This window comes from Phoxinus phoxinus (genome assembly GCF_949152265.1).
Source record: "Phoxinus phoxinus genome assembly, chromosome: 6".
NCBI lineage: Eukaryota > Metazoa > Chordata > Actinopteri > Cypriniformes > Leuciscidae > Phoxinus > Phoxinus phoxinus.
The window spans coordinates 41588775-41615735 of record NC_136881.1 but is presented as its reverse complement, the minus strand read 5'-3'; the positions used below and the strand labels follow the sequence as shown (position 1 = coordinate 41615735).

At 41.0% G+C, this 26961-nt stretch overlaps 1 protein-coding gene across 1 annotated transcript; it reads right to left on the bottom strand.

Moving 5' to 3' along the window:
• Positions 1-13: 13 nt before the first annotated feature.
• LOC307000559 (uncharacterized protein) lies at positions 14-26961 on the bottom strand (the record flags this gene model as incomplete). The annotated part of the gene is made up of 4 exons (XM_079616202.1): positions 26894-26961; positions 4028-4372; positions 3683-3929; positions 14-146 (listed from the first exon to the last, which is right to left on the bottom strand). Exons 1-4 carry the CDS (start codon positions 26955-26957, stop codon positions 14-16), a joined length of 789 nt encoding a protein of 262 aa, XP_079472328.1. The 5' UTR covers positions 26958-26961.

Here is a 26961-nt window from a genome sequence, read left to right as displayed (position 1 = left end):
CGGAGGAGCTTCATCACGCGACTGGCGAGCGAACTCGCTCCGACCACATGAAATCCAAAGCCACACGACCGGTGGTGCGAGAGCAGGACCCGGAGCAGACGCAGATGGAGAGAAGAAGGCAGTGCCAAGTAAGGAGGAACTGCAAACTGAAATAAAACCAAGGAGACATGTGCCAAATGTCACAAAGTGTGTGTGAGCTGCACACGAAAGGCGGTGTTTACCTGTGTGGACTGTGCGTAAGCGTCAGTGAATGATGCGGGGTGTTTGCACCGGTCAGATGAGCCCACTTGAGGAAAACGTGTTAACCTGATTTTGTTCGTTCATATTTTTTGTTCTCTGAAACGAATTGGTCTAAAGCAGTTCGTTTTCTTGTTTAGCTAATGCTCATGTTTTTCTTAGACTGTTTGTGTGTGTAGCTACTACGATACAATACAATACAATACAATACAATACAATACAATGTATTCAAATATATAGTGTTTTTGTTATTGTATATATGTTATAAGTTATTGTATCATAAGATTTGTTTTTATTGTACAAAGAAAATACAAAATATTTATCAATTGGAAAATACATTTTCACATTCTTTTGAATTTGAATTTAAATGTTGTGTCCTGATCTTTATTATTACCTATCGTAACATTGTAGATCCATATATTTTTAGATTTTGTATTGATTATTGAACTTATTTACAAACAGGGCTGTACTAAACGGTATGAAGCTTTGACGTTTCCTAACTTTTTTGCATGTCTATTCACGTGGTGAGTGCGGTGAAAACAATCAGTTTGACGCAAAACTTTCCTCACAGCCCAGTCAACACGGTGATCTCACAGTGATCTCATCATGTGGTCACAACGTGAGCAATGTGAGTTCACAGTGAGCTAAAAGTGTAACCTCACAGCGCACTCACTGTGTGCTCATGGCCGCAATATGAGCTCATCCCAGCTAGAAATGTTATTGTTCTATGAATGTTTTGAGAGCATTATATTATGTTATGGTTTCTGTAGCTAATTTTATTTTTGTTACCAGAATGTTCTCCTAAAAAGTAGGATAACAGTCTCTAAAAACATTTTAAAAATGTTTAGTGATTACATTGATAGAACATTATCCCCTAACATTATTATAAGGGTTTAGCGGGAAGTTTCCCAGCAGACACAGGACTGATCCTCTTAAAAGAGGTTTAGATGTCGAAGTTGGTCTGAAAGTAGTTGTTTGGTTTGGTCACCATTATGGAGGTCAGTGTTTGCTTTAGTTGGGCTCTTTGGCCTTGAATATTTGATGTTAATTTTTCTCTGGCTGTTGTGTTTGTTAAAGAAAGAGAAAATGTGAAGTATATACACAGCAAAAACTCCAGTGTTAAATTAACACTCTTGGGAGTTTATATGAGTCTACACTCAAGAGTGTAAAGTGTTAAAATATGAGTGTTTAATGAACACTCAAGACTGTTAAAGTTAATGAGATAATTAAGTTAATAATTGAGTGATGATTGAGTATTAGTGATGAACACCTGATGATAACAAGCAGAATCACTGAAGGAGAAAATCACAAATTTTAAGTCACCATTATGGAGATCAGTGTTTGCTTTAGTTGGGCTCTTCACCCTTATATTGATTACTTGAAATGTTGTGTGCCTGCTGTTATTATAACAGAAAGATGAACAAAGAATAAAAGTGATCTTTTGGTTATGTTATGACAATCATAATTATTTCTGATTTAGATTTAAGTTGTTTATTTCAGCATAATTGTGATTCTAAATAAATATCTACAAAAAAACTTCCTTTTAGGCACACACAGACATGAAGATTCAGTCTATGCATCTCAACAATGGTGATGAGAAAAATATTCAATTAGGAAAAGGAAATTACTTCGACAAATCAGATCATAATTTATTAATTCTGCAATGCATGATGGGAGCCATTAATGAGTTGATTGGTGGCAGCCACTGCAACATGCTTTATTCTTGTCACCATTGTTGAGATTCACAGGCTGATTATTGATGTCTGTGTTTTTGATCAACTTTAATTGGATTATATTAAAACTACTGAAAATCATATGATTTAGAAACATAGAGCTGCTGTATTAACAAATTAAACCAAACTATTTAATTATGTTTTGATCATTTCAGATCACAATATGATTATGCCAAAACACCATCAGATCAGAATTTCCCTTTGTCCGTCTGACTGTTATTAATCAGTAACAGCAGACAAGCAAAATCTGAAGTTAATAATATAAGGGTCAAGAGCCCAACTAAAGCAAACACTGATCTCCATAATGGTGGCTTACAATTTTTTTTTTTTTTTTTGTAATAAGTGAAGCTATAGTAATGCTATTTGTGGAGTTGTTTAATAAAGTTGGATCCTGACATCAGAAAAATGTTTAGACGTCAACCCAATTTTAATTTTCAACCAAAATTTGACATCTGAGTGATGTTGGAGTCCACGTCCAATAACATTTTTAGCTGGGATGAGCTCATATTGTGACCGTAATATGAGCACACAGTGAGTGCACAGTGCGGTTACACTTTTAACTCACTGTGACCTCACATTGTGATCATATGGAGAGATCACTGTGAGATCAAAGTGTTGACTGGGAGCTCACACCGATCTTTCTTTTGTGCTTGTTTTAAGGGCGATGATATCATAACATGACGACAGGAACTAAAAGCTTCATTGGAAAACTTAAAGAGAAGGTTCAAATGTAGATATGACATGACGAAAATGACGTTCAGTACGGCCATATGAACGATGAACTGTCAGAATGACCGCTATGGTCGTTCTAGTAGTTATGGAATTCCGGTAGTTCTAGTGTTAAAGAAATCCCCACTGGTGTCCGCTTACAATCGAAGCAAAACATTGTGCTTTAGAAAAATAAAGAAAACACTTTATGTGAACTTTTTCCTGGAGCACGTCTCTAAACTTAAAGGGAACACTTCACAGATTATTGTAAAAAAAAAAAAAAAAAAAACATTGTAAAAGTTTACAAAACCGTGATAGAAGTTTAAGTTTAGTTTCCAACTAAAACTTAAAAATATCAAAGCTAAATATCCGAACAAATTCTGTGATAAATTTTAGATTGATAATTTTGTTTTAAATTAGTACGAATTTTTGAGCGCAGTACCAAACTTTTCCACTAGATGACATCCAGACTCTGGTGACCATATAAGGACTCTTCGACTTCCATATATGGATTAAGTGATCTTAACCATATTTCCATACTTTATAATATAAAATAATGTGAATATTTGATTTTTATTCAATCTCTAAAACACATATAGAAACATACGGAAATAATCAGAGCGTGTGTTATAGTTTGGCAACACATCTTTTGAAAATCAGTCGCCAAATATGAAAACTACAGTCTGAATGCTTTCAAATGCTATATAGTTTGTCAAGATTACTTTAGATTTAGACTAAGATATTATTGTTATAAATGTATAATAAGTGTCCCACGGGTGTCGGCGAGGTGCAGTCTCAAAAATAGTTAATAATAATTAGTGGTTAAACATAATAAATGCAGATATTTTTTCTTTGTAATATGTGAAAAGTATTGATATTAAAAGTTAATTATTTGTACATTATTGTCATAGTGTGATTTTTGGGGACTTGTGTTGAATACAATGACCCGGACCACACAAGCTGTAGCCAGAAGTTAAAGAGAAAAAGTCGATCTGTACTCACACATGACATTGAGCTGAACCTCAGGAGAGATGTGAGTGTGTCCGTCTACAGCACAGCTATATCTGCCTGAATCCTCTCTTCTGACTGGATTGAGGGAGAGTTTGTTACTGAAGTTACTCTCAGTTAATATCTTCAGTGAGTTTCTGTACCAGATGAATGTTGCTCTGTCAGTCAGAGCGCAGCTGCTTTTACATGTCAGAGTGACTGAATCTCCCTCTGTCACTCTCTCAGGAGACTCCACCTGAAGATCTGAACACAACACACACATTATATCTAGTGCTGCTGGCACACACTCATTATTATTCAACATAATGCACAGAAGAAGAGATAAACCTCATCAAACTCACCTGTGACATTAAGAGTCACTCCTGATTTACCAATCCATTTCTTATCAGGTTTATCAGTGATGAATCTGAAATAGTACATGTGTGAATCCTTCAGTGTCACATGACTCAGTCTGACGGTGCAGTTCTGCTGTTTATCTCCCAGATACTGAAGCCTCTGACTGTATTCAGGGTCATTAGACAGATCTGGAGGCTCTTCACCCTTTATAGACTCGTTGGTCCAGAACACTTTCATGATCTGATGTCCAGTAGGGTATGTATAAGTGCAGTTCATTATCACTGTTGAGTCGTTTAGTGCACAGATGTGTGAAGAACTGTAACTCACACCCCAATCATCACCAGAAACCCCTGAAACACAGAATTCATCAAACTGTAAATGTTGTTTTATCAGTTATATTGCGCCATGAAAACATGACAATATTTTATTGCTATTTAAAAACATCGACTCATTACAGGAAATATGAGCTCATCTTCTCAGAATCTATGGAGTGATAAATGTGAATAAATGATCTCAGTGTGAATTACTTTAAGACAGAAGTGAAGAGAGAACCAAGAGATCAACCTGTTAGACCTTACCGGTTTTTTTTACAGTAAAATACTGGCAACACTGTTGCCAGTAATTTACTGTTAATTGTACAGTTCTTTACTGTAATATACAGTTTGTTACTGTAAAATGCACTAAATTAAAACTTGAGTTAAAACTAATTTCACTTGCAGAAACCGACTGCCTTAAATTGACCAACTGTCATTTAAATGTATTAACTAAAATGTGTAATGCATTAATAATGTGAGAAAAGAGTTAAGAACTTTCATTAGAAACCACTAAAAAAGTACATAAAAAGATTTCCACTGGACCAGCAACTACACAATCACCGCCTGTTAAATAAAGCAACATGCAGCGTTTCATCAATATTAATAGATCTTCTGCTGGACTGAAGCACAGGCTCTACTTTTCAGCACAACGGTGACCCAAAAAAATACATTTTACAGTTAACAACTGGCAACAGTGTTGCCAGTATAAACCTGTTTTATAACTTACAGTTTATTACTGTTAAAATACTATTCGTGGGTGTGTCTTTTTATCTTACACTGTTAACCCTTTCAACCCCACAGGAAAATCCACACTACAAAGAGTAAAAAGTAACATTGATAAGATAATGAAGGGAATATATAAGTGATTGTTGAGCATTAGTGATGAACACCTGCTGTTAACAAGCAGAATCACTGAAGGAGAGAGGAACACAAGAACAGAAAATAGAGAAACACAAGAACTACAACTGACTTCCAGCAATTACACATTATTACACTTATATTTTTAACCAGTATGACTTTATTTCTGTCATACATCTACTGAAGTTGTTATTGAGATGTTTAATTGAAAATGTTTGATATGAAGTTACCAATATAGAGATCAGTGTTTGCTTTAGTTGGGTTGCTGATGCTACAACATAAGATCTTCACTTGCTGCTTAAGCTGCATTTTAACAAGTCACACTTGTACACACACACACACAGTTTGTGAATGATTGTGGTTATATTCAGTACGATAACAAAATAATATAGCCTGTCCATTCACTAAGAAGTTAATTCTCATCCCTTCAGAGTTGAATTCTCAATCAAAAGTGTTTTATTACCACCACTGTGAAACCACAACAATTACTAATTTTATTTTTAACACATGCATAACCAAAAATAACAGAGCTACATTGTCTTTTTGAAACACAGAGATATCACAAATCAGAACATGCATCTCAACAATGGTGGGAATATGTTTTATTATTATTATTATTCATGCAGCAGTGCATGCTGGGAGTTTTATACTATCCTGGAACCCAGCATGCATTGCGACATGAAACTTTTGATCGTCACCATTGTTGAGATTCATACGCTGATTGTTGATGTCTGTGTGTGCCTAAGTCAAGCAGTAGTTAATACAATTTTAATGCACTATATGATTTCAATATTCTTCAGAAGAGCTGATTACAGAAATATTGCTGAATTTCATGTTGTAGACTATCAGATATATGATATTCATAGCTCCATAAATTCATAGCTTACACACAAAAAAAGAGCAGAAACTCACTCATGGATGATTGGGACATCACAAAACCACAAAATCCTGATCAACATCCTCTTGACTTTTTATTGCAGTAACAAATGTGCTTTATAAACTCACTGTTAAAGCAGCCAAAGAGATATGATTGATAGAAGTTTTCCAGTCAAGGTACAAGAGACCAACTAAAGCAAATACTGATCTCCATCATGGTGACAACAAACTTTATTATTAACTAAATCCCTGTTCATTCTCAACAATAACTTTTGTACATGTATGGAAGAAATAATGTTAAACTGGTTTCACACTCAGTGTGGCTAGAAGTCAGTCGTAGTTCTTATGTTTCTCTTTTTTCTGTTCTTGTTTCTCTGTCCTTCAGTGATTCTGCTTATCAGGTGTTCATCAGTGTCTCAATTCACTCACTTCTTTTCATTCAAGTGGACTATATTAGTGAACTAATGTAGGGAATAGGGAATGAGGGTATAGAGTGTGATTGGGAACACAGCCTCTGAGTGTCACAGTATATTCCTGTAGGTATATTCCTGTATATTACTGTTTTAATGGAAAATGGTATGATATTGTAATAATTGGGTCTTTTTCTACAGTAAGGGCTAACAGTGCAGACAAAGACAACAAGCTGCACAATTACAGTTTTTCTGAATTGCTAAAACACATTTCTTGAAACCATCACTTACTTTCTTAAAACCTTAAACACAAAACCAAATGTTCAGAGAATCTCAGACTCTTCTGCAAAATCAAACAATGCTTTCAGATCATACATTGGGAATCCAGAATAATACCTAAATATTTGAATTCCTCAACTTCCTCTATGGCTTCTTGATCTTTTTTGATACACTTAGCTTTGCCTCTTATAGAGAAGCACATAGATACAGTTTTTTTGACGTTAAGCGTCAGATGGTTATCTTTAAGCCACTTTGATATATCCTCCATTTCCTCGGTCAGGGTCTCTGCTACTGCAATTGGTGTCCTAGCTGATGCATAAATTACTGTATCGTCAGCATATGTTTAACAGTTGGCTGACTGACAGCATGTTGGTAAGTCGTTTGTATATAAACTAAAGAGCAGAGGCCCCAAAATGGAGCCCTGTGGGACACCCATTGTGGATTGTAGTGGTATTGAGAGTTCGGTGTTTATTTTAACACGTTGCTCTCTCTGCTCCAGATATGATGCAAAAAAATAATAAGTATCAGTTATATTGGTCCATGAAAACATAAAAAAAACAGCGACTAATTACAGAAAATATGAGCTCATCTTCTCAGAATCTATGGAGTGCTAAATGTGAATAAATGATCTCAGTGTGAATTACTTAAAGACAGAAGTGAAGAGAGAACCAAGAGATCAGACAAAGACGACAAGCTGCACAATTACAGTTTTTCTGAATTGCTAAAACACATTTCTTGAAACCATCACTCACTTTCTTAAATAACCAAACTTTTTTTCTTAAAACCTTAAACAAAACCAAATGTTCAGAGAATCTCGGACTCTTCTGCAAAAACAAATCCATTTTATCTGTGCTCAAAATCAAACAATGCTTTCAGATCATACATATCAATGTTAAAAGCTTCCTCATTAGCATAGCATTCTTCATTGTATATATTGTAACAAAGTAAACTCATTTTGCAATTACATAAAAAAGTAGTCATTTTAACTGACAGTAGTGAGGTGAATAAATACTGTATGCACTGCAAGAACTGTATAGTATTATACTGAATATTGTATAGTATCGAGTGTCTGTATATTCAACACTTGATACTGTAAAAACACAGACCCGACAGCAGAAGACAAAAAGGTTACAGTAAAAACTCTGAATGAAAAGCATGTTACTGTAAAACACACTCAGAAGAGTTGTGCAGCTGCAGAATCAAGTTCAGTGAGAGATTTATTATTATTCAGAATCACGTGTTCATGTTGAGTCTCGATATCAAAACCCTGAAGCAGATCCAGCCTTGAAAACACTATACACACCTGCTCTTCCTCATCCTCTTCATCATCTTCCTCATCCTCTTTCTCCTCTAACACACACTCTTCCTCCTCTAACACACACTCTTCCTCCTCTAACACACACTCTTCCTCATCCTCTTCCTCCTCTTATACACTCTTCCTCCTCTAACACACACTCTTCCTCCTCTAACACACACTCTTCCTCTAATACACTCTTCCTCCTCTAACACACACTCTTCCTCTAATACACTCTTCCTCCTCTAACACACACTCTTCCTCTAATACACTCTTCCTCCTCTAACACACACTCTTCCTCCTCTAACACACACTCTTCCTCCTCTAACTCACACTCTTCCTCCTCTAACACACACTCTTCCTCCTCTAACTCACACTCTTCCTCCTCTAACACACACTCTTCCTCCTCTAACACACACTCTTCCTCCTCTAACACACACTCTTCCTCCTCTAACACACACTCTTCCTCCTTGTTCACCACCTCTTATACACCCTCTTCCTCTTATACACTTTTCCTCCTCTTATACACACTCTTCCTCCTCTAACTCACACTCTTCCTCCTCTTCCTCATCCTCTACCTCCTCTTATACACTCTTCCTCCTTTAATACACACTCTTCCTCATCTAACTCACACTCTTCCTCCTCTAACACACACTCTTCCTCTTATACACACTCTTCCTCCTCTAACTCACACTCTTCCTCATCCTCTTCCTCCTCTAACACACACTCTTCCTCCTATAACTCACACTCTTCCTCCTCTAACTCACACTCTTCCTCCTCTTATACACTCTTCCTCCTCTTCCTCATCCTCTTCCTCCTCTTATACACTCTTCCTCCTATTATACACTCTTCCTCCTCTTCCTCATCCTCTTCCTCCTCTTATACACTCTTCTTGCTCTAACACACACTTCCTCGTCTAACACACACTCGTCCTCCTCTAACACACACTCTTCCTCATCTAACAAACACTCTTCCTCCTCAAACTCACACTCTTCCTCCTCTAACACACCCTCTTCCTCCTCTAACACACACTCTTCCTCCTCTAACACACCCTCTTCCTCCTCTAACACACCCTCTTCCTCCTCTAACACACCCTCTTCCTCCTCTAACACACACTCTTCCTCCTCTAACTCACACTCTTCCTCCTCTAACTCACACTCTTCCTCCTCTTACTCACACTCTTCCTCTTATACACACTGTTCCTCATATAACTCACACTCTTCCTCCTCTTGTACACACTCTTCCTCTTATACACACTCTTCCTCCTCTAAATCACACTCTTCCTCCTCTAACTCACACTCTTCCTCCTCTAACTCACACCCTTCCTCTTATACACACTGTTCCTCATATAACTCACACTCTTCCTCCTCTTGTACACACTCTTCCTCTTATACACACTCTTCCTCCTCTAAATCACACTCTTCCTCCTCTAACTCACACTCTTCCTCCTCTTACTCACACTCTTCCTCTTATACACACTGTTCCTCATATAACTCACACTCTTCCTCCTCTTGTACACACTCTTCCTCTTATACACACTCTTCCTCCTCTAAATCACACTCTTCCTCCTCTAACTCACACTCTTCCTCCTCTTACTCACACTCTTCCTCTTATACACACTGTTCCTCATATAACTCACACTCTTCCTCCTCTTGTACACACTCTTCCTCTTATACACACTCTTCCTCCTCTAAATCACACTCTTCCTCCTCTAACTCACACTCTTCCTCCTCTAACACACACTCTTCCTCCTCTAACTCACACTCTTCCTCCTCTAACTCACACTCTTCCTCCTCTAATACACACTCTTCCTCCTCTAACTCACACTCTTCCTCCTCTAACTCACACCCTTCCTCATCTAACACACACTCTTCCTCCTCTAACTCACACTCTTCCTCCTCTAACACACACTCTTACTCCTCTAACTCACACTCTTCCTCGTCTAACACACACTCTTCCTCCTCTAACTCACACTCTTCCTCGTCTAACACACACTCTTCCTCCTCTTATACACTCTTCCTCCTCTAACTCACACTCTCCCTCCTCTAACTCACACTCTTCCTCTAACTCACACTCTTCCTCCTCTAACTCACACTCTTCCTCGTCTAACACACACTCTTCCTCATCCTCTTCCTCCTCTTATACACTCTTCCTCCTCTAACACACACTCTTCCTCCTCTAACTCACACTCTTCCTCCTCTAACTCACACTCTTCCTCCTCTAACTCACACTCTTCCTCCTCTAACTCACACTCTTCCTCGTCTAACACACACTCTTTATCATCCTCTTCCTCCTCTTATACACTCTTCCTTCTCTAACTCACACTCTTCCTCGTCTAACACACACTCTTCCCCATCCTCTTCCTCCTCTTATACACTCTTCCTCCTCTAACTCACACTCTCCCTCCTCTAACTCACACTCTTCCTCCTCTAACTCACACACTTCCTCGTCTAACACACACTCTTCCTCATCCTCTTCCTCCTCTTATACACTCTTCCTCCTCTAACTCACACTCTCCCTCCTCTAACTCACACTCTTCCTCCTCTAACTCACATTCTTCCTCCTCTAACTCACACTCTTCCAAGTCTAACACACACTCTTCCTCATCCTCTTCCTCCTCTTATACACTCTTCCTCCTCTGACACACACTCTTCCTCCTCTAACACACACTCTTCCTCTAATACACTCTTCCTCCTCTAACACACACTCTTCCTCTAATACACTCTTCCTCCTCTAACACACACTCTTCCTCTAATACACTCTTCCTCCTCTAACACACACTCTTCCTCTAATACACTCTTCCTCCTCTAACACACACTCTTCCTCCTCTAACACACACTCTTCCTCCTCTAACTCACACTCTTCCTCCTCTAACACACACTCTTCCTCCTCTAACTCACACTCTTCCTCCTCTAACACACACTCTTACTCCTCTAACACACACTCTTCCTCCTCTAACACACACTCTTCCTCCTCTAACACACACTCTTCCTCCTTGTTCACCACCTCTTATACACCCTTCCTCCTCTTATACACACTCTTCCTCTTATACACTATTCCTCCTCTTATACACACTCTTCCTCCTCTTCCTCATCCTCTACCTCCTCTTATACACTCTTCCTCCTTTAATACACACTCTTCCTCATCTAACTCACACTCTTCCTCCTCTAACACACACTCTTCCTCTTATACACACTCTTCCTCCTCTAACTCACACTCTTCCTCATCCTCTTCCTCCTCTAACACACACTCTTCCTCCTATAACTCACACTCTTCCTCCTCTAACTCACACTCTTCCTCCTCTTATACACTCTTCCTCCTCTTCCTCATCCTCTTCCTCCTCTTATACACTCTTCCTCCTATTATACACTCTTCCTCCTCTTCCTCATCCTCTTCCTCCTCTTATACACTCTTCCTGCTCTAACACACACTTCCTCGTCTAACACACACTCTTCCTCCTCTAACACACACTCTTTCTCATCTAACAAACACTCTTCCTCCTCAAACTCACACTCTTCCTCCTCTTACTCACACTCTTCCTCCTTATACACACTCTTCCTCCTCTTATACACACTGTTCCTCCTCTTATACACATTCTCCCTCATATAACTCACACTCTTCCTCCTCTAACTCACACTCTTCCTCCTCTAACTCACACTGTTCCTCCTCTTATACACACTCTTCCTCATCTAACTCACACTCTTCCTCCTCTAACTCACACTCTTCCTCCTCTAACACACACTCTTCCTCCTCTAACACACACTCTTCCTCCTCTAACTCACACTCTTCCTCCTCTAACTCACACTGTTCCTCCTCTTATACACACTCTTCCTCATCTAACTCAAACTCTTCCTCCTCTAACTCACACTCTTCCTCCTCTAACTCACACTCTTCCTCCTCTAACACACACTCTTCCTCCTCTAACACACACTCTTCCTCCTCTAAATCACACTCTTCCTCCTCTAACACACACTCTTCCTCCTCTAACTCACACTCTTCCTCCTCTAACACACACTCTTCCTCCTCTAACACACACTCTTCCTCCTCTAACTCACACTCTTCCTCCTCTAACTCACACTGTTCCTCCTCTTATAAACACTCTTCCTCCTCTAACTCACACTCTTCCTCCTCTTATAAACACTCTTCCTCCTCTAACTCACACTCTTCCTCCTCTAACTCACACTCTTCCTCATCCTCTTCCTCCTCTTATACACTCTTCCTCCTCTAACACACACTCCTCCTCCTCTAACTCACACTCTTCCTCCTCTAACTCACACTCTTCCTCCTCTAACTCACACTCTTCCTCCTCTAACTCACACTCTTCTTCATCCTCTTCCTCCTCTTATACACTCTTCCTCCTCTAACACACACTCTTCCTCATCCTCTTCCTCCTCTTATACACTCTTCCTCCTCTAACTCACACTCTCCCTCCTCTAACTCACACTCTTCCTCCTCTAACTCACACACTTCCTCCTCTAACACACACTCTTCCTCCTCTAACACACACTCTTCCTCCTCTTATACACTCTTCCTCCTCTAACTCACACTCTCCCTCCTCTAACTCACACTCTTCCTCCTCTAACTCACACACTTCCTCCTCTAACACACACTCTTCCTCCTCTAACACACACTCTTCCTCCTCTAACTCACACTCTTCCTCCTCTAACTCACACTCTTCCTCCTCTAACACACACTCTTCCTCCTCTTATACACTCTTCCTCCTCTAACTCACACACTCCCTCCTGTAACTCACACTCTTCCTCCTCTAACTCAAATTCTTCCTCCTCTAACTCACACTCTTCCTCCTCTGACACACTCTTCCTCCTCTGACACACTCTTCCTCCACTAACACACACTCTTCCTCGTCTAACACACACTCTTCCTCCTCTAACACACACTCTTCCTCCTCTAACACACACTCTTCCTCCTCTAACACACACTTCCTTCTCTAACACACACTTCCTCCTCTAACACACACTACACCTCCTCTAACACACACTTCCTTCTCTAACACACACACTACACCTCCTCTAACACACACTCTTCCTCCTCTAACACACACTATTTCTATTCTTACACACACTCTTCCTCCTCTAACACACACTACACCTCCTCTAACACACACTTCCTCCTCTTAAACAAAACCAAATGTTCAGAGAATCTCGGACTCTTCTGCAAAATCAAATCCATTTTATCTGTGCTCAAAATCAAACAATGCTTTCAGATCATACACACATCAATGTTATAAGGTTCCTCATTAGCATAGCATTCTTCATTGTATATATTGTAACAAAGTAAACTAATTTTGCATTTACGTAAAAAGGTATAGTAATGTCAACTGACAGTAGTGAGGTGAATAAATACTGCATGCACTGCAAGAACTGTAAAGTATTATACTGAATATTGTATAGTATCGAATGTCTGTATATTCAACACTTGCATACTGTAAAAACACAGACCCGACAGCAGAAGACAAAAAGGTTACAGTAAAAACTCTGTTACTGTAAAACACACTCAGAAGAGTTGTGCAGCTGCAGAATCAAGTTCAGTGAGAGATTTATTATTATTCAGAATCACGTGTTCATGTTGAGTCTCGATATCAAAACCCTAAAGCAGATCCAGCCTTGACAACACTATACACACCTGCTCTTCCTCATCCTCTTCCTCATCCTCTTCCTCCTCTAACACACACTCTTCCTCCTCTAACACACACTCTTCCTCCTCTAACACACACTCTTCCTCCTCTAACACACACTCTTCCTCCTCTAACTCACACTCTTCCTCCTCTAACACACACTCTTCCTCCTCTTATACACTCTTCCTCCTCTAACTCACACTCTCCCTCCTCTAACTCACACTCTTCCTCCTCTAACTCACACACTTCCTCCTCTAACACACACTCTTCCTCCTCTAACACACACTCTTCCTCCTCTTATACACTCTTCCTCCTCTAACTCACACTCTCCCTCCTCTAACTCACACTCTTCCTCCTCTAACTCACACACTTCCTCCTCTAACACACACTCTTCCTCCTCTAACACACACTCTTCCTCCTCTAACTCACACTCTTCCTCCTCTAACTCACACTCTTCCTCCTCTAACACACACTCTTCCTCCTCTTATACACTCTTCCTCCTCTAACTCACACTCTCCCTCCTCTAACTCACACTCTTCCTCCTCTAACTCAAATTCTTCCTCCTCTAACTCACACTCTTCCTCCTCTGACACACTCTTCCTCCTCTGACACACTCTTCCTCCACTAACACACACTCTTCCTCGTCTAACACACACTCTTCCTCCTCTAACTCACACTCTTCCTCCTCTAACACACACTCTTCCTCCTCTAACACACACTCTTCCTCCTCTAACTCACACTCTTCCTCGTCTAACTCACACTCTTCCTCCTCTAACTCACACTCTTCCTCGTCTAACTCACACTCTTCCTCCTCTAACACACACTCTTCCTCCTCTAACTCACACTCTTCCTCCTCTAACACACACTCTTCCTCCTCTAACACACACTCTTCCTCCTCTAACTCACACTCTTCCTCCTCTAACACACACTCTTCCTCCTCTAACACACACTCTTCCTCCTCTAACACACACTCTTCCTCCTCTAACTCACACTCTTCCTCCTCTAACACACACTCTTCCTCCTCTAATTCACACTCTTCCTCCTCTAACACACACTCTTCCTCCTCTAACACACACTCTTCCTCCTCTAATTCACACACTTCCTCCTCTAACACACACTTCCTCCTCTAACACACACTACACCTCCTCTAACACACACTTCCTTCTCTAACACACACTACACCTCCTCTAACACACACTCTTCCTCCTCTAACACACACTATTTCTATTCTTACACACACTCTTCCTCCTCTAACACACACTACACCTCCTCTAACACACACTTCCTCCTCTTAAACAAAACCAAATGTTCAGAGAATCTCGGACTCTTCTGCAAAATCAAATCCATTTTATCTGTGCTCAAAATCAAACAATGCTTTCAGATCATACACACATCAATGTTATAAGGTTCCTCATTAGCATAGCATTCTTCATTGTATATATTGTAACAAAGTAAACTAATTTTGCATTTACGTAAAAAGGTATAGTAATGTCAACTGACAGTAGTGAGGTGAATAAATACTGTATGCACTGCAAGAACTGTAAAGTATTATACTGAATATTGTATAGTATCGAATGTCTGTATATTCAACACTTGCATACTGTAAAAACACAGACCCGACAGCAGAAGACAAAAAGGTTACAGTAAAAACTCTGTTACTGTAAAACACACTCAGAAGAGTTGTGCAGCTGCAGAATCAAGTTCAGTGAGAGATTTATTATTATTCAGAATCACGTGTTCATGTTGAGTCTCGATATCAAAACCCTGAAGCAGATCCAGCCTTGATAACACTATACACACCTGCTCTTCCTCATCCTCTTCCTCCTCTTCCTCATCCTCTTCCTCCTCTAACACACACTCTTCCTCCTCTAACACACACTCTTCCTCCTCTAACACACACTCTTCCTCCTCTAACTCAAACTCTTCCTCCTCTAACACACACTCTTCCTCCTCTAACACACACTCTTCCTCCTCTAACTCACACTCTTCCTCCTCTAACACACACTCTTCCTCCTCTAACACACACTCTTCCTCCTCTAACACACACTCTTCCTCCTCTAACACACACTCTTACTCCTCTTATACACTCTTCCTCCTCTAACACACACTCTTCCTCGTCTAACTCACACTCTTCCTCCTCTTATACACACTCTTCCTCCTCTAACTCACACTCTTCTTCCTCTAACTCACACTCTTCCTCCTCTAACACACACTCTTCCTCCTCTAACACACACTCTTCCTCCTCTAACACACACTCTTCCTCCTCTTATACACACTCTTCCTCCTCTAACACACACTCTTCCTCCTCTTATACACACTCTTCCTCCTCTAACACACACTCTTCCTCCTCTAACTCACACTCTTCCTCCTCTAACACACACTCTTCCTCCTCTAACTCACACTCTTCCTCCTCTAACACACACTCTTCCTCCTCTAACACACACTCTTCCTCCTCTAACACACACTCTTCCTCCTCTTATACACACTCTTCCTCCTCTAACACACACTCTTCCTCCTCTAACTCACACTCTTCCTCCTCTAACACACACTCTTCCTCCTCTAACTCACACTCTTCCTCGTCTAACTCACACTCTTCCTCCTCTAACACACACTCTTCCTCCTCTAACACACACTCTTCCTCCTCTAACACACACTCTTCCTCCTCTAACACACACTCTTACTCCTCTTATACACTCTTCCTCCTCTAACTCACACTCTTCCTCCTCTAACCTTTTAGACATCCTGCAATTTTGCAAAAAAACGCCTAAAAAAGGCCTACCCAAATTAAATTGCATGCTGTTCTTGAACCCTTTGGAGTATATGCATGCTTTTGGTCTCTTTTGGAAGGGGACACTTTGAGGTTTGTTCCTAAACAGTCAGAATCACTGTATGTCTTACTGCTATTGAGTAATATAACTTTGAACACACTAAAAAAGTGGGGAAAAATTTCCGCCTACATTTATTTTTGTAAACAGATGCCTGCAGATAGCTATATCTGGGAGGTATAAGCTGGAAAACACAATGGTATCACAGCATGAAGCCTTACCAAACCCAATTTCAAATTTTATAACAATACCTTTGAAAATGAGTGTTTTACACATGTTTATCTAAGGTTATGCCTAGGCGCTCCCCAAAAAAAGCCACTTGGAGACTCCAAATGACCCTTTTTTAGCCATAGACCCATAACATGCTGCTATTCATGAATGCTTTACTCTACAGTCATAATTTTGGCCTCTAATGAAAGGTTACACTTAGAGCTATTATATTCCTGATCCATATTCACTGTCAATAATTGCTAACACATAGTAACTGAAGCATAAACAGTGTTTTTTTTTCCAATTCTTGAAACCAAACTTTCTACAAATAAAGAGACAAAACAAGTTATATTGAACTAAAACACTTTAATATTCAAAAACTCCCACTATATATATAAATAAATAAATATAATATATATATATATATTTATGTATATATGCACACAACTATTTACATATTATATTTATCAGGAAAAAAAAATATTTATCTTCCAGGGGCACATTCCAGGGTCCTCTCCTGATGAGATACTGTCATGTCCCTGTTCAATGACTGGCTCCCAAACTTCATCGGATTCATTTTCAGATGATGGTCTGTGATATAAAACAAAAACAAATAAATAAGTAATTTACAAGACATTTACACTGTTTCCGTATTCACATGCATATAAGCAGAAACATGTACACAACCAGGCTTATAAACCAGTTCATGAGCGCGTGCGCACACACACACACACACACACACACACACACACACACACACACACACACACACACACACACACACGACAGAACACACCCCCTCTCTCTCTCTCTCTCTCACACACACACACACACACACACACACACACACACACCTGTACATGAACACACGCATAACGTTACACGGTGCATGAACACGAACACGAACACACACACACACACACGACACGACACAAGCTGGCAAGTACACTTCAAAACAAACACATAACGTTACCTCAGTAACTTATATGCAGTAAAATATGCTGTATAATATAATAAAAACACTTACTTGTCGAGAGAGACGTTTCCACCACCCAAAAACGCTTTCGCTCACTCCAATGGTCTTTTGCGCACGGGCGCCAGTGTTGCCAGATTGGGACGGTGATTTCCAGCCCAACAGCTCACCAAAACCCGCCCACTCCAAGAAAAAACCGCCCAAAATTTTACTACCAAAATAATGTGATATAATTTTATGGCCATGTCATTCAAGGTTGATAAGCACAATTTGTATCTCCTTAAAACAAAATAACGATGGTAAATTAAATAATAATTAAAAATAAACAAATTTCCAAGAAAAACGCATCAAACCAGGGCAATAATTAAGGAGAATTAGCAAATATGACTTTAAATGTCCAGGTGGACACTGTCAAAACGGCAATCAAGAAATGAACAATGACTTACGCCCTCGGAAGAACACATTGCAAAACATAACGCAGAATTTAGCAGTCAAAACTGATTAATCGTTGATTCAAACCTTTTTCAGCAGCTGTCAGGGACAAGAGTGCATGCAGTCTGGACGGTGTAAAAATGGCAGATGTCTGGTTAGGCTAGTGTGCACATGACATGACCATGGAAATGACTCTGTGTCGTCCCATATTCCGTTTCAATTCAAGTAATTCAACTGTGCTCTCCTCTCAGTTATTCACCATCAAGTCATCAACCCCCACATGTGTACGTTTATTGCTCACTATCTAAATTTTTACTGTAGATGCAATTTACTGCATGTCACTTTGGCATTAGCGATCACTTGAATATACAGCTACAAGTTATCGCGCTAAATCGCGTCTTCCTGCTGATCCCTCGTTGATTGGCTGAAAGTGCGTGCTCGCCGGTGACGTCAACACCAACGCCAGCTGACTCTGCGCTGCGTGTGTGTGTGTTGTAATGTCATGATGACCGATTTTATGCACTACATGCACACTTTAGTTTAGTTTTTTAACCAATTATACTTTAAAATGTAGATGTTTGAAAACCGCCGAACTGACCCCAAACCAGCCCAAATTTTGTCCACCCGCCCAAACCCTTTTTTACCCGCACAATCAAATTCAAAACCGCCCAATTGGGCGGGAACCCGCCCAATCTGGCAACACTGACGGGCGCACGAGTCACTGTGTAACTTTGCGCATGAACCTCACGCGAGACAGATTGAACCGTCCCAGTAAAGCGTCATGTCATTTTTTAGAGAAATTCATTGGCTATCAGAAAATACAGTCATTTTTATGGATCCATGGGATTGGATAGATTTACTGTCAATCAAAGAGGGGGAGGCAACGTTCTCTATCATTGGCACTCCTTTGCCTATTGACACCTCATGACACCTCTATAATTCACGGATTGGCTCAAATGACCTGTCAATCTAAAGTGCAGAGGTCAGCGGCCATTTTGACATAAAAATATCTGTAATAATAACATGTTCAAGGCAGCTTCAGCAAAGAATTTGTCGAAGTGGTGTTAGCTCTGTGTGCTAAACTCGAAATGCTACTATACATTACGTGGATGTTTATTGATATACAAATGTGTTTTGGACTAAATACTTCGCCGAATTGGATTGTATGGACCCTTTACAACGCAACTAAACCATTTTGGTGGAATGTAATGGCTCAGTGGACTAACAGGATGCTTCATATGTGAGTTTTTTCCATTTTTATTTTTTTTATTTTGCTGTAGGTGGTCTGACAAAAACACCGATTGTACCTGCTGTGTTTAGTGTATATTAAAATGGTTTACATCGTTCGAATCACAAGAGTCTAAGCTTTCCAAATATATAAGACATGTTTAGCTTTTAATTTGTTCGTTTTTGTATATCGCGAAGATATTGCGCAATAATGCGTGACGTACCGATGACGACCCGTCGGACCGCTATATGGCTAACACACACTCTTCCTCCTCTAACACACACTCTTCCTCCTCTAACACACACTCTTCCTCCTCTAACACACACTCTTCATCCTCTAACTCACACTCTTCCTCCTCTAACACACACTCTTCCTCCTCTAACACACACTCTTCCTCCTCTAACACACACTCTTCCTCCTCTAACTCACACTCTTCCTCCTCTAACACACACTCTTCCTCCTCTAACACACACTCTTCCTCCTCTAACACACACTCTTCCTCCTCTAACACACACTCTTACTCCTCTTACACTCTTCCTCCTTTAACACACACTCTTCCTCGTCTAACTCACACTCTTCCTCCTCTTATACACACTCTTCCTCCTCTAACTCACACTCTTCTTCCTCTAACTCACACTCTTCCTCCTCTAACACACACTCTTCCTCCTCTAACACACACTCTTCCTCCTCTAACACACACTCTTCCTCCTCTTATACACACTCTTCCTCCTCTAACACACACTCTTCCTCCTCTTATACACACTCTTCCTCCTCTAACACACACTCTTCCTCCTCTAACTCACACTCTTCCTCCTCTAACACACACTCTTCCTCCTCTAACTCACACTCTTCCTCCTCTAACACACACTCTTCCTCCTCTAACACACACTCTTCCTCCTCTAACACACACTCTTCCTCCTCTTATACACACTCTTCCTCCTCTAACACACACTCTTCCTCCTCTAACTCACACTCTTCCTCCTCTAACACACACTCTTCCTCCTCTAACACACACTCTTCCTCCTCTAACTCACACTCTTCCTCGTCTAACTCAAACTCTTCCTCCTCTAACTCACACTCTTCCTCGTCTAACTCACACTCTTCCTCCTCTAACACACACTCTTCCTCCTCTAACTCACACTCTTCCTCCTCTAACACACACTCTTCCTCCTCTAACTCACACTCTTCCTCCTCTAACACACACTCTTCCTCCTCTAACTCACACTCTTCCTCCTCTAACACACACTCTTCCTCCTCTAACTCACACTCTTCCTCCTCTAACACACACTCTTCCTCCTCTAACACACACTCTTCCTCCTCTAACTCACACTCTTCCTCCTCTAACACACACTCTTCCTCCTCTAACTCACACTCTTCCTCCTCTAACACACACTCTTCCTCCTCTAACTCACACTCTTCCTCCTCTAACACACACTCTTCCTCCTCTAACACACACTCTTCCTCCTCTAACACACACTCTTCCTCCTCTAACACACACTCTTACTCCTCTTATACACTCTTCCTCCTCTAACACACACTCTTCCTCGTCTAACTCACACTCTTCCTCCTCTAACTCACACTCTTCCTCCTCTAACTCACACTCTTCTTCCTCTAACTCACACTCTTCCTCCTCTAACACACACTCTTCCTCCTCTAACACACACTCTTCCTCCTCTAACACACACTCTTCCTCCTCTTATACACACTCTTCCTCCTCTAACACACACTCTTCCTCCTCTTATACACACTCTTCCTCCTCTAACACACACTCTTCCTCCTCTAACTCACACTCTTCCTCCTCTAACACACACTCTTCCTCCTCTAACTCACACTCTTCCTCCTCTAACACACACTCTTCCTCCTCTAACACACACTCTTCCTCCTCTAACTCACACTCTTCCTCCTCTAACACACACTCTTCCTCCTCTAACACACACTCTTCCTCCTCTAACTCACACTCTTCCTCCTCTAACACACACTCTTCCTCCTCTAACACACACTCTTCCTCCTCTAACTCACACTCTTCCTCGTCTAACTCAAACTCTTCCTCCTCTAACTCACACTCTTCCTCGTCTAACTCACACTCTTCCTCCTCTAACACACACTCTTCCTCCTCTAACTCACACTCTTCCTCCTCTAACACACACTCTTCCTCCTCTAACACACACTCTTCCTCCTCTAACTCACACTCTTCCTCCTCTAACACACACTCTTCCTCCTCTAACTCACACTCTTCCTCCTCTAACACACACTCTTCCTCCTCTAACTCACACTCTTCCTCCTCTAACACACACTCTTCCTCCTCTAACACACACTCTTCCTCCTCTAACTCACACTCTTCCTCGTCTAACTCACACTCTTCCTCCTCTAACACACACTCTTCCTCCTCTTACACACACTCTTCCTCCTCTTACACACTCTTCCTCCTCTAACACACACACTCTTCCTCCTCTTACACACACTCTTCCTCCTCTAACACACACTATTCCTCCTCTAACACACACTGTTCCTCCTCTAACACACACTCTTCCTCCTTATACACACTCTTCCTCCTCTTATACACACTGTTCCTCCTCTTATACACATTCTCCCTCATATAACTCACACTCTTCCTCCTCTAACTCACACTCTTCCTCCTCTAACTCACACTCTTCCTCCTCCAACTCACACTCTTCTTCCTCTAACTCACACTCTTCCTCCTCTAACACACACTCTTCCTCCTCTAACACACACTCTTCCTCCTCTAACACACACTCTTCCTCCTCTTATACACACTCTTCCTCCTCTAACACACACTCTTCCTCCTCTTATACACACTCTTCCTCCTCTAACACACACTCTTCCTCCTCTAACTCACACTCTTCCTCCTCTAACACACACTCTTCCTCCTCTAACTCACACTCTTCCTCCTCTAACACACACTCTTCCTCCTCTAACACACACTCTTCCTCCTCTAACTCACACTCTTCCTCCTCTAACACACACTCTTCCTCCTCTAACACACACTCTTCCTCCTCTAACTCACACTCTTCCTCCTCTAACACACACTCTTCCTCCTCTAACACACACTCTTCCTCCTCTAACTCACACTCTTCCTCGTCTAACTCAAACTCTTCCTCCTCTAACTCACACTCTTCCTCGTCTAACTCACACTCTTCCTCCTCTAACACACACTCTTCCTCGTCTAACTCACACTCTTCCTCCTCTAACACACACTCTTCCTCCTCTAACACACACTCTTCCTCCTCTAACTCACACTCTTCCTCCTCTAACACACACTCTTCCTCCTCTAACTCACACTCTTCCTCCTCTAACACACACTCTTCCTCCTCTAACTCACACTCTTCCTCCTCTAACACACACTCTTCCTCCTCTAACACACACTCTTCCTCCTCTAACACACACTCTTCCTCCTCTAACACACACTCTTACTCCTCTTATACACTCTTCCTCCTCTAACACACACTCTTCCTCGTCTAACTCACACTCTTCCTCCTCTAACTCACACTCTTCCTCCTCTAACTCACACTCTTCTTCCTCTAACTCACACTCTTCCTCCTCTAACACACACTCTTCCTCCTCTAACACACACTCTTCCTCCTCTAACACACACTCTTCCTCCTCTTATACACACTCTTCCTCCTCTAACACACACTCTTCCTCCTCTTATACACACTCTTCCTCCTCTAACACACACTCTTCCTCCTCTAACTCACACTCTTCCTCCTCTAACACACACTCTTCCTCCTCTAACTCACACTCTTCCTCCTCTAACACACACTCTTCCTCCTCTAACACACACTCTTCCTCCTCTAACTCACACTCTTCCTCCTCTAACACACACTCTTCCTCCTCTAACACACACTCTTCCTCCTCTAACTCACACTCTTCCTCCTCTAACACACACTCTTCCTCCTCTAACACACACTCTTCCTCCTCTAACTCACACTCTTCCTCGTCTAACTCAAACTCTTCCTCCTCTAACTCACACTCTTCCTCGTCTAACTCACACTCTTCCTCCTCTAACACACACTCTTCCTCCTCTAACTCACACTCTTCCTCCTCTAACACACACTCTTCCTCCTCTAACACACACTCTTCCTCCTCTAACTCACACTCTTCCTCCTCTAACACACACTCTTCCTCCTCTAACTCACACTCTTCCTCCTCTAACACACACTCTTCCTCCTCTAACTCACACTCTTCCTCCTCTAACACACACTCTTCCTCCTCTAACACACACTCTTCCTCCTCTAACTCACACTCTTCCTCGTCTAACTCACACTCTTCCTCCTCTAACACACACTCTTCCTCCTCTTACACACACTCTTCCTCCTCTTACACACTCTTCCTCCTCTAACACACACACTCTTCCTCCTCTTACACACACTCTTCCTCCTCTAACACACACTCTTCCTCCTCTAACACACACTATTCCTCCTCTAACACACACTGTTCCTCCTCTAACACACTCTTCCTCCTTATACACACTCTTCCTCCTCTAACACACACTATTCCTCCTCTAACACACACTCTTCCTCCTTATACACACTCTTCCTCCTCTTATACACACTGTTCCTCCTCTTATACACATTCTCCCTCATATAACTCACACTCTTCCTCCTCTAACTCACACTCTTCCTCCTCTAACACACACTCTTCCTCCTCTAACACACACTATTCCTCCTCTAACACACACTCTTCCTCCTCTTATACACACTGTTCCTCCTCTTATACACATTCTCCCTCATATAACTCACACTCTTCCTCCTCTAACTCACACACTTCCTCCTCTAACTCACACTCTTCCTCCTCTAACTCACACTCTTCCTCCTCTAACTCACACTGTTCCTCCTCTTATACACACTCTTCCTCATCTAACTCACACTCTTCCTCCTCTAACTCACACTCTTCCTCCTCTAACACACACTCTTCCTCCTCTAACACACACTCTTCCTCCTCTAACTCACACTCTTCCTCCTCTAACTCACACTGTTCCTCCTCTTATACACACTCTTCCTCATCTAACTCACACTCTTCCTCCTCTAACTCACACTCTCCCTCCTCTAACTCACACTCTTCCTCCTCTAACACACACTCTTCCTCCTCTAACACACACTCTTCCTCCTCTAACACACACTCTTCCTCCTCTAACACACACTCTTCCTCCTCTAACTCACACTCTTCCTCCTCTAACACACACTCTTCCTCCTCTAACACACACTCTTCCTCCTCTAACTCACACTCTTCCTCGTCTAACTCAAACTCTTCCTCCTCTAACTCACACTCTTCCTCCTCTAACTCACACTCTTCCTCCTCTAACTCACACTGTTCCTCCTCTTATACACACTCTTCCTCATCTAACTCACACTCTTCCTCCTCTAACTCACACTCTTCCTCCTCTAACTCACACTCTTCCTCCTCTAACACACACTCTTCCTCCTCTAACACACACTCTTCCTCCTCTAACTCACACTCTTCCTCCTCTAACTCACACTGTTCCTCCTCTTATACACACTCTTCCTCATCTAACTCACACTCTTCCTCCTCTAACTCACACTCTTCCTCCTCTAACTCACACTCTTCCTCCTCTAACACACACTCTTCCTCCTCTAACACACACTCTTCCTCCTCTAACACACACTCTTCCTCCTCTAACTCACACTCTTCCTCCTCTAACACACACTCTTCCTCCTCTAACACACACTCTTCCTCCTCTAACACACACTCTTCCTCCTCTAACTCACACTCTTCCTCCTCTAACACACACTCTTCCTCCTCTAACTCACACTCTTCCTCCTCTAACTCACACTCTTCCTCCTCTTATACACACTCTTCCTCCTCTAACACACACTCTTCCTCCTCTTATACACACTCTTCCTCCTCTTATAAACACTCTTCCTCCTCTAACTCACACTCTTCCTCCTCTCCCTCTTGTCCATTAGTATCAACATTCAGAGCAGTGAATCATGGAATATGACCAAATAAATATAATTTAACATATACACATTCACTTCCGAGAACAAGAGCAAAACATCATGATCTAGTGCTACAGCAGAACTGTCGTATTCAGCCTGAGACTCTAATCGACACGCTTCACACTCTCACGCCACACACACATTTTCTCACGCAGAAAAAAATCGCGAAGCAAAGACACTGACACTGACAGGCGAGACAGAGCTGGTTCCTATTGATATTAACAAATTATCAGCTCTCATATTCTGTCTATTTTATTATGAAATTAAATCAATAAATATAGTTTTGGCGCTTGTGTGACGTGGCAGATCGCTGTAGCGCCTCAGTTCAAGCGGCACGTGAACGGATGAACGATAGGTAGGCTATGTTGAAATATACAGTAAAACTTACTGAAATGTAGGCTATATGCCTCTGTAGTCGTATAGATTCAAATACTCGGATATTGTTATTTATAAGTTTTATTATTATGTATTGTTGGTAATCATTTAACCAACATTTAAGAGTAGATGTTTTTTAACACCACTTAAACCTGCATATACTGGCGGGTGACAGCTATTCCAACACTGTGAATCAAAAAGTAATTTATTGTTGGCTTTGTTGAGTTTTCAGATTGTAGCCTACAGCGTGTGACAGACATAAAAATGATATGTGCCACCAGAAAACACAGCCTCTTCTGTGTGTGCAACACCTCATACATAATATCGATCAATACATTTACCCCAGGAAAGCCATCATGACCATAGCACGTTATATCAAATATCACGTTGGATACAACCATTTGCTAAATATGTGCACTATATTAGCATATATTTATTATATTTTTACCTATATCACTAAAATATCATAATGTTATTATATAAAAACATATAACTAAATAAAACATTATGTTTATTTAGAGTTGTTATTTTTAACCTTTAATAATAATAGCTGACAGGGCTCTGCATGTTTACAGCGTTGTGTGAGATTGTTTTTTCCTTGAGAAAAATGAATATACTGTAGCCTACCTAATATTTATCCAAATTAATCGCTGTTGAATCAAGATCGGAATCAAATCAAAATAATTTAATTTGTGAAAGAGATTGAAAGAATTGAAATTGTGAAATAAATAAAAAATGTAAACATTTCAACATGTTGTCACTAAACTTCTAAAATTATGTTATTTTTAAATAATACAATTCTGTTTAGTTACCAAATGTTTTGTCAATCAAAATATACTTATTGTCATGCAAGTTTTTTTTTTTTTTTTTTACACCCCACAAATCCCCCGTCCATAATTCTCAAAAGTTGGCTGCCCATATTCATGATCTGCTGCTACAGTGATTTTTGTCCAATCAAAGGCTCTGAACATTGAGAAAGCCCCTCCCCCTAAACCATGTGACACTGACTAGCAAGTAGCAAAAGACTATTGGACATTTCTAAAAGGGACGAGCGTTTGACATGTTCAACACAGACTTCCTGTTTCCGAGAGAAATATGTGAGTACAGGACAGAAGAAAGTGCTGATCAGCCGCTCATGAAGCCTTAAAACATCAGAGTTTCTAATGTGAATGTAAGAGACTCACCGTGAATCATGAGCAGAAAGAAGATCAGAGGAAGAGGAGGAGCCATTCTGACCCACATCAGCATAACA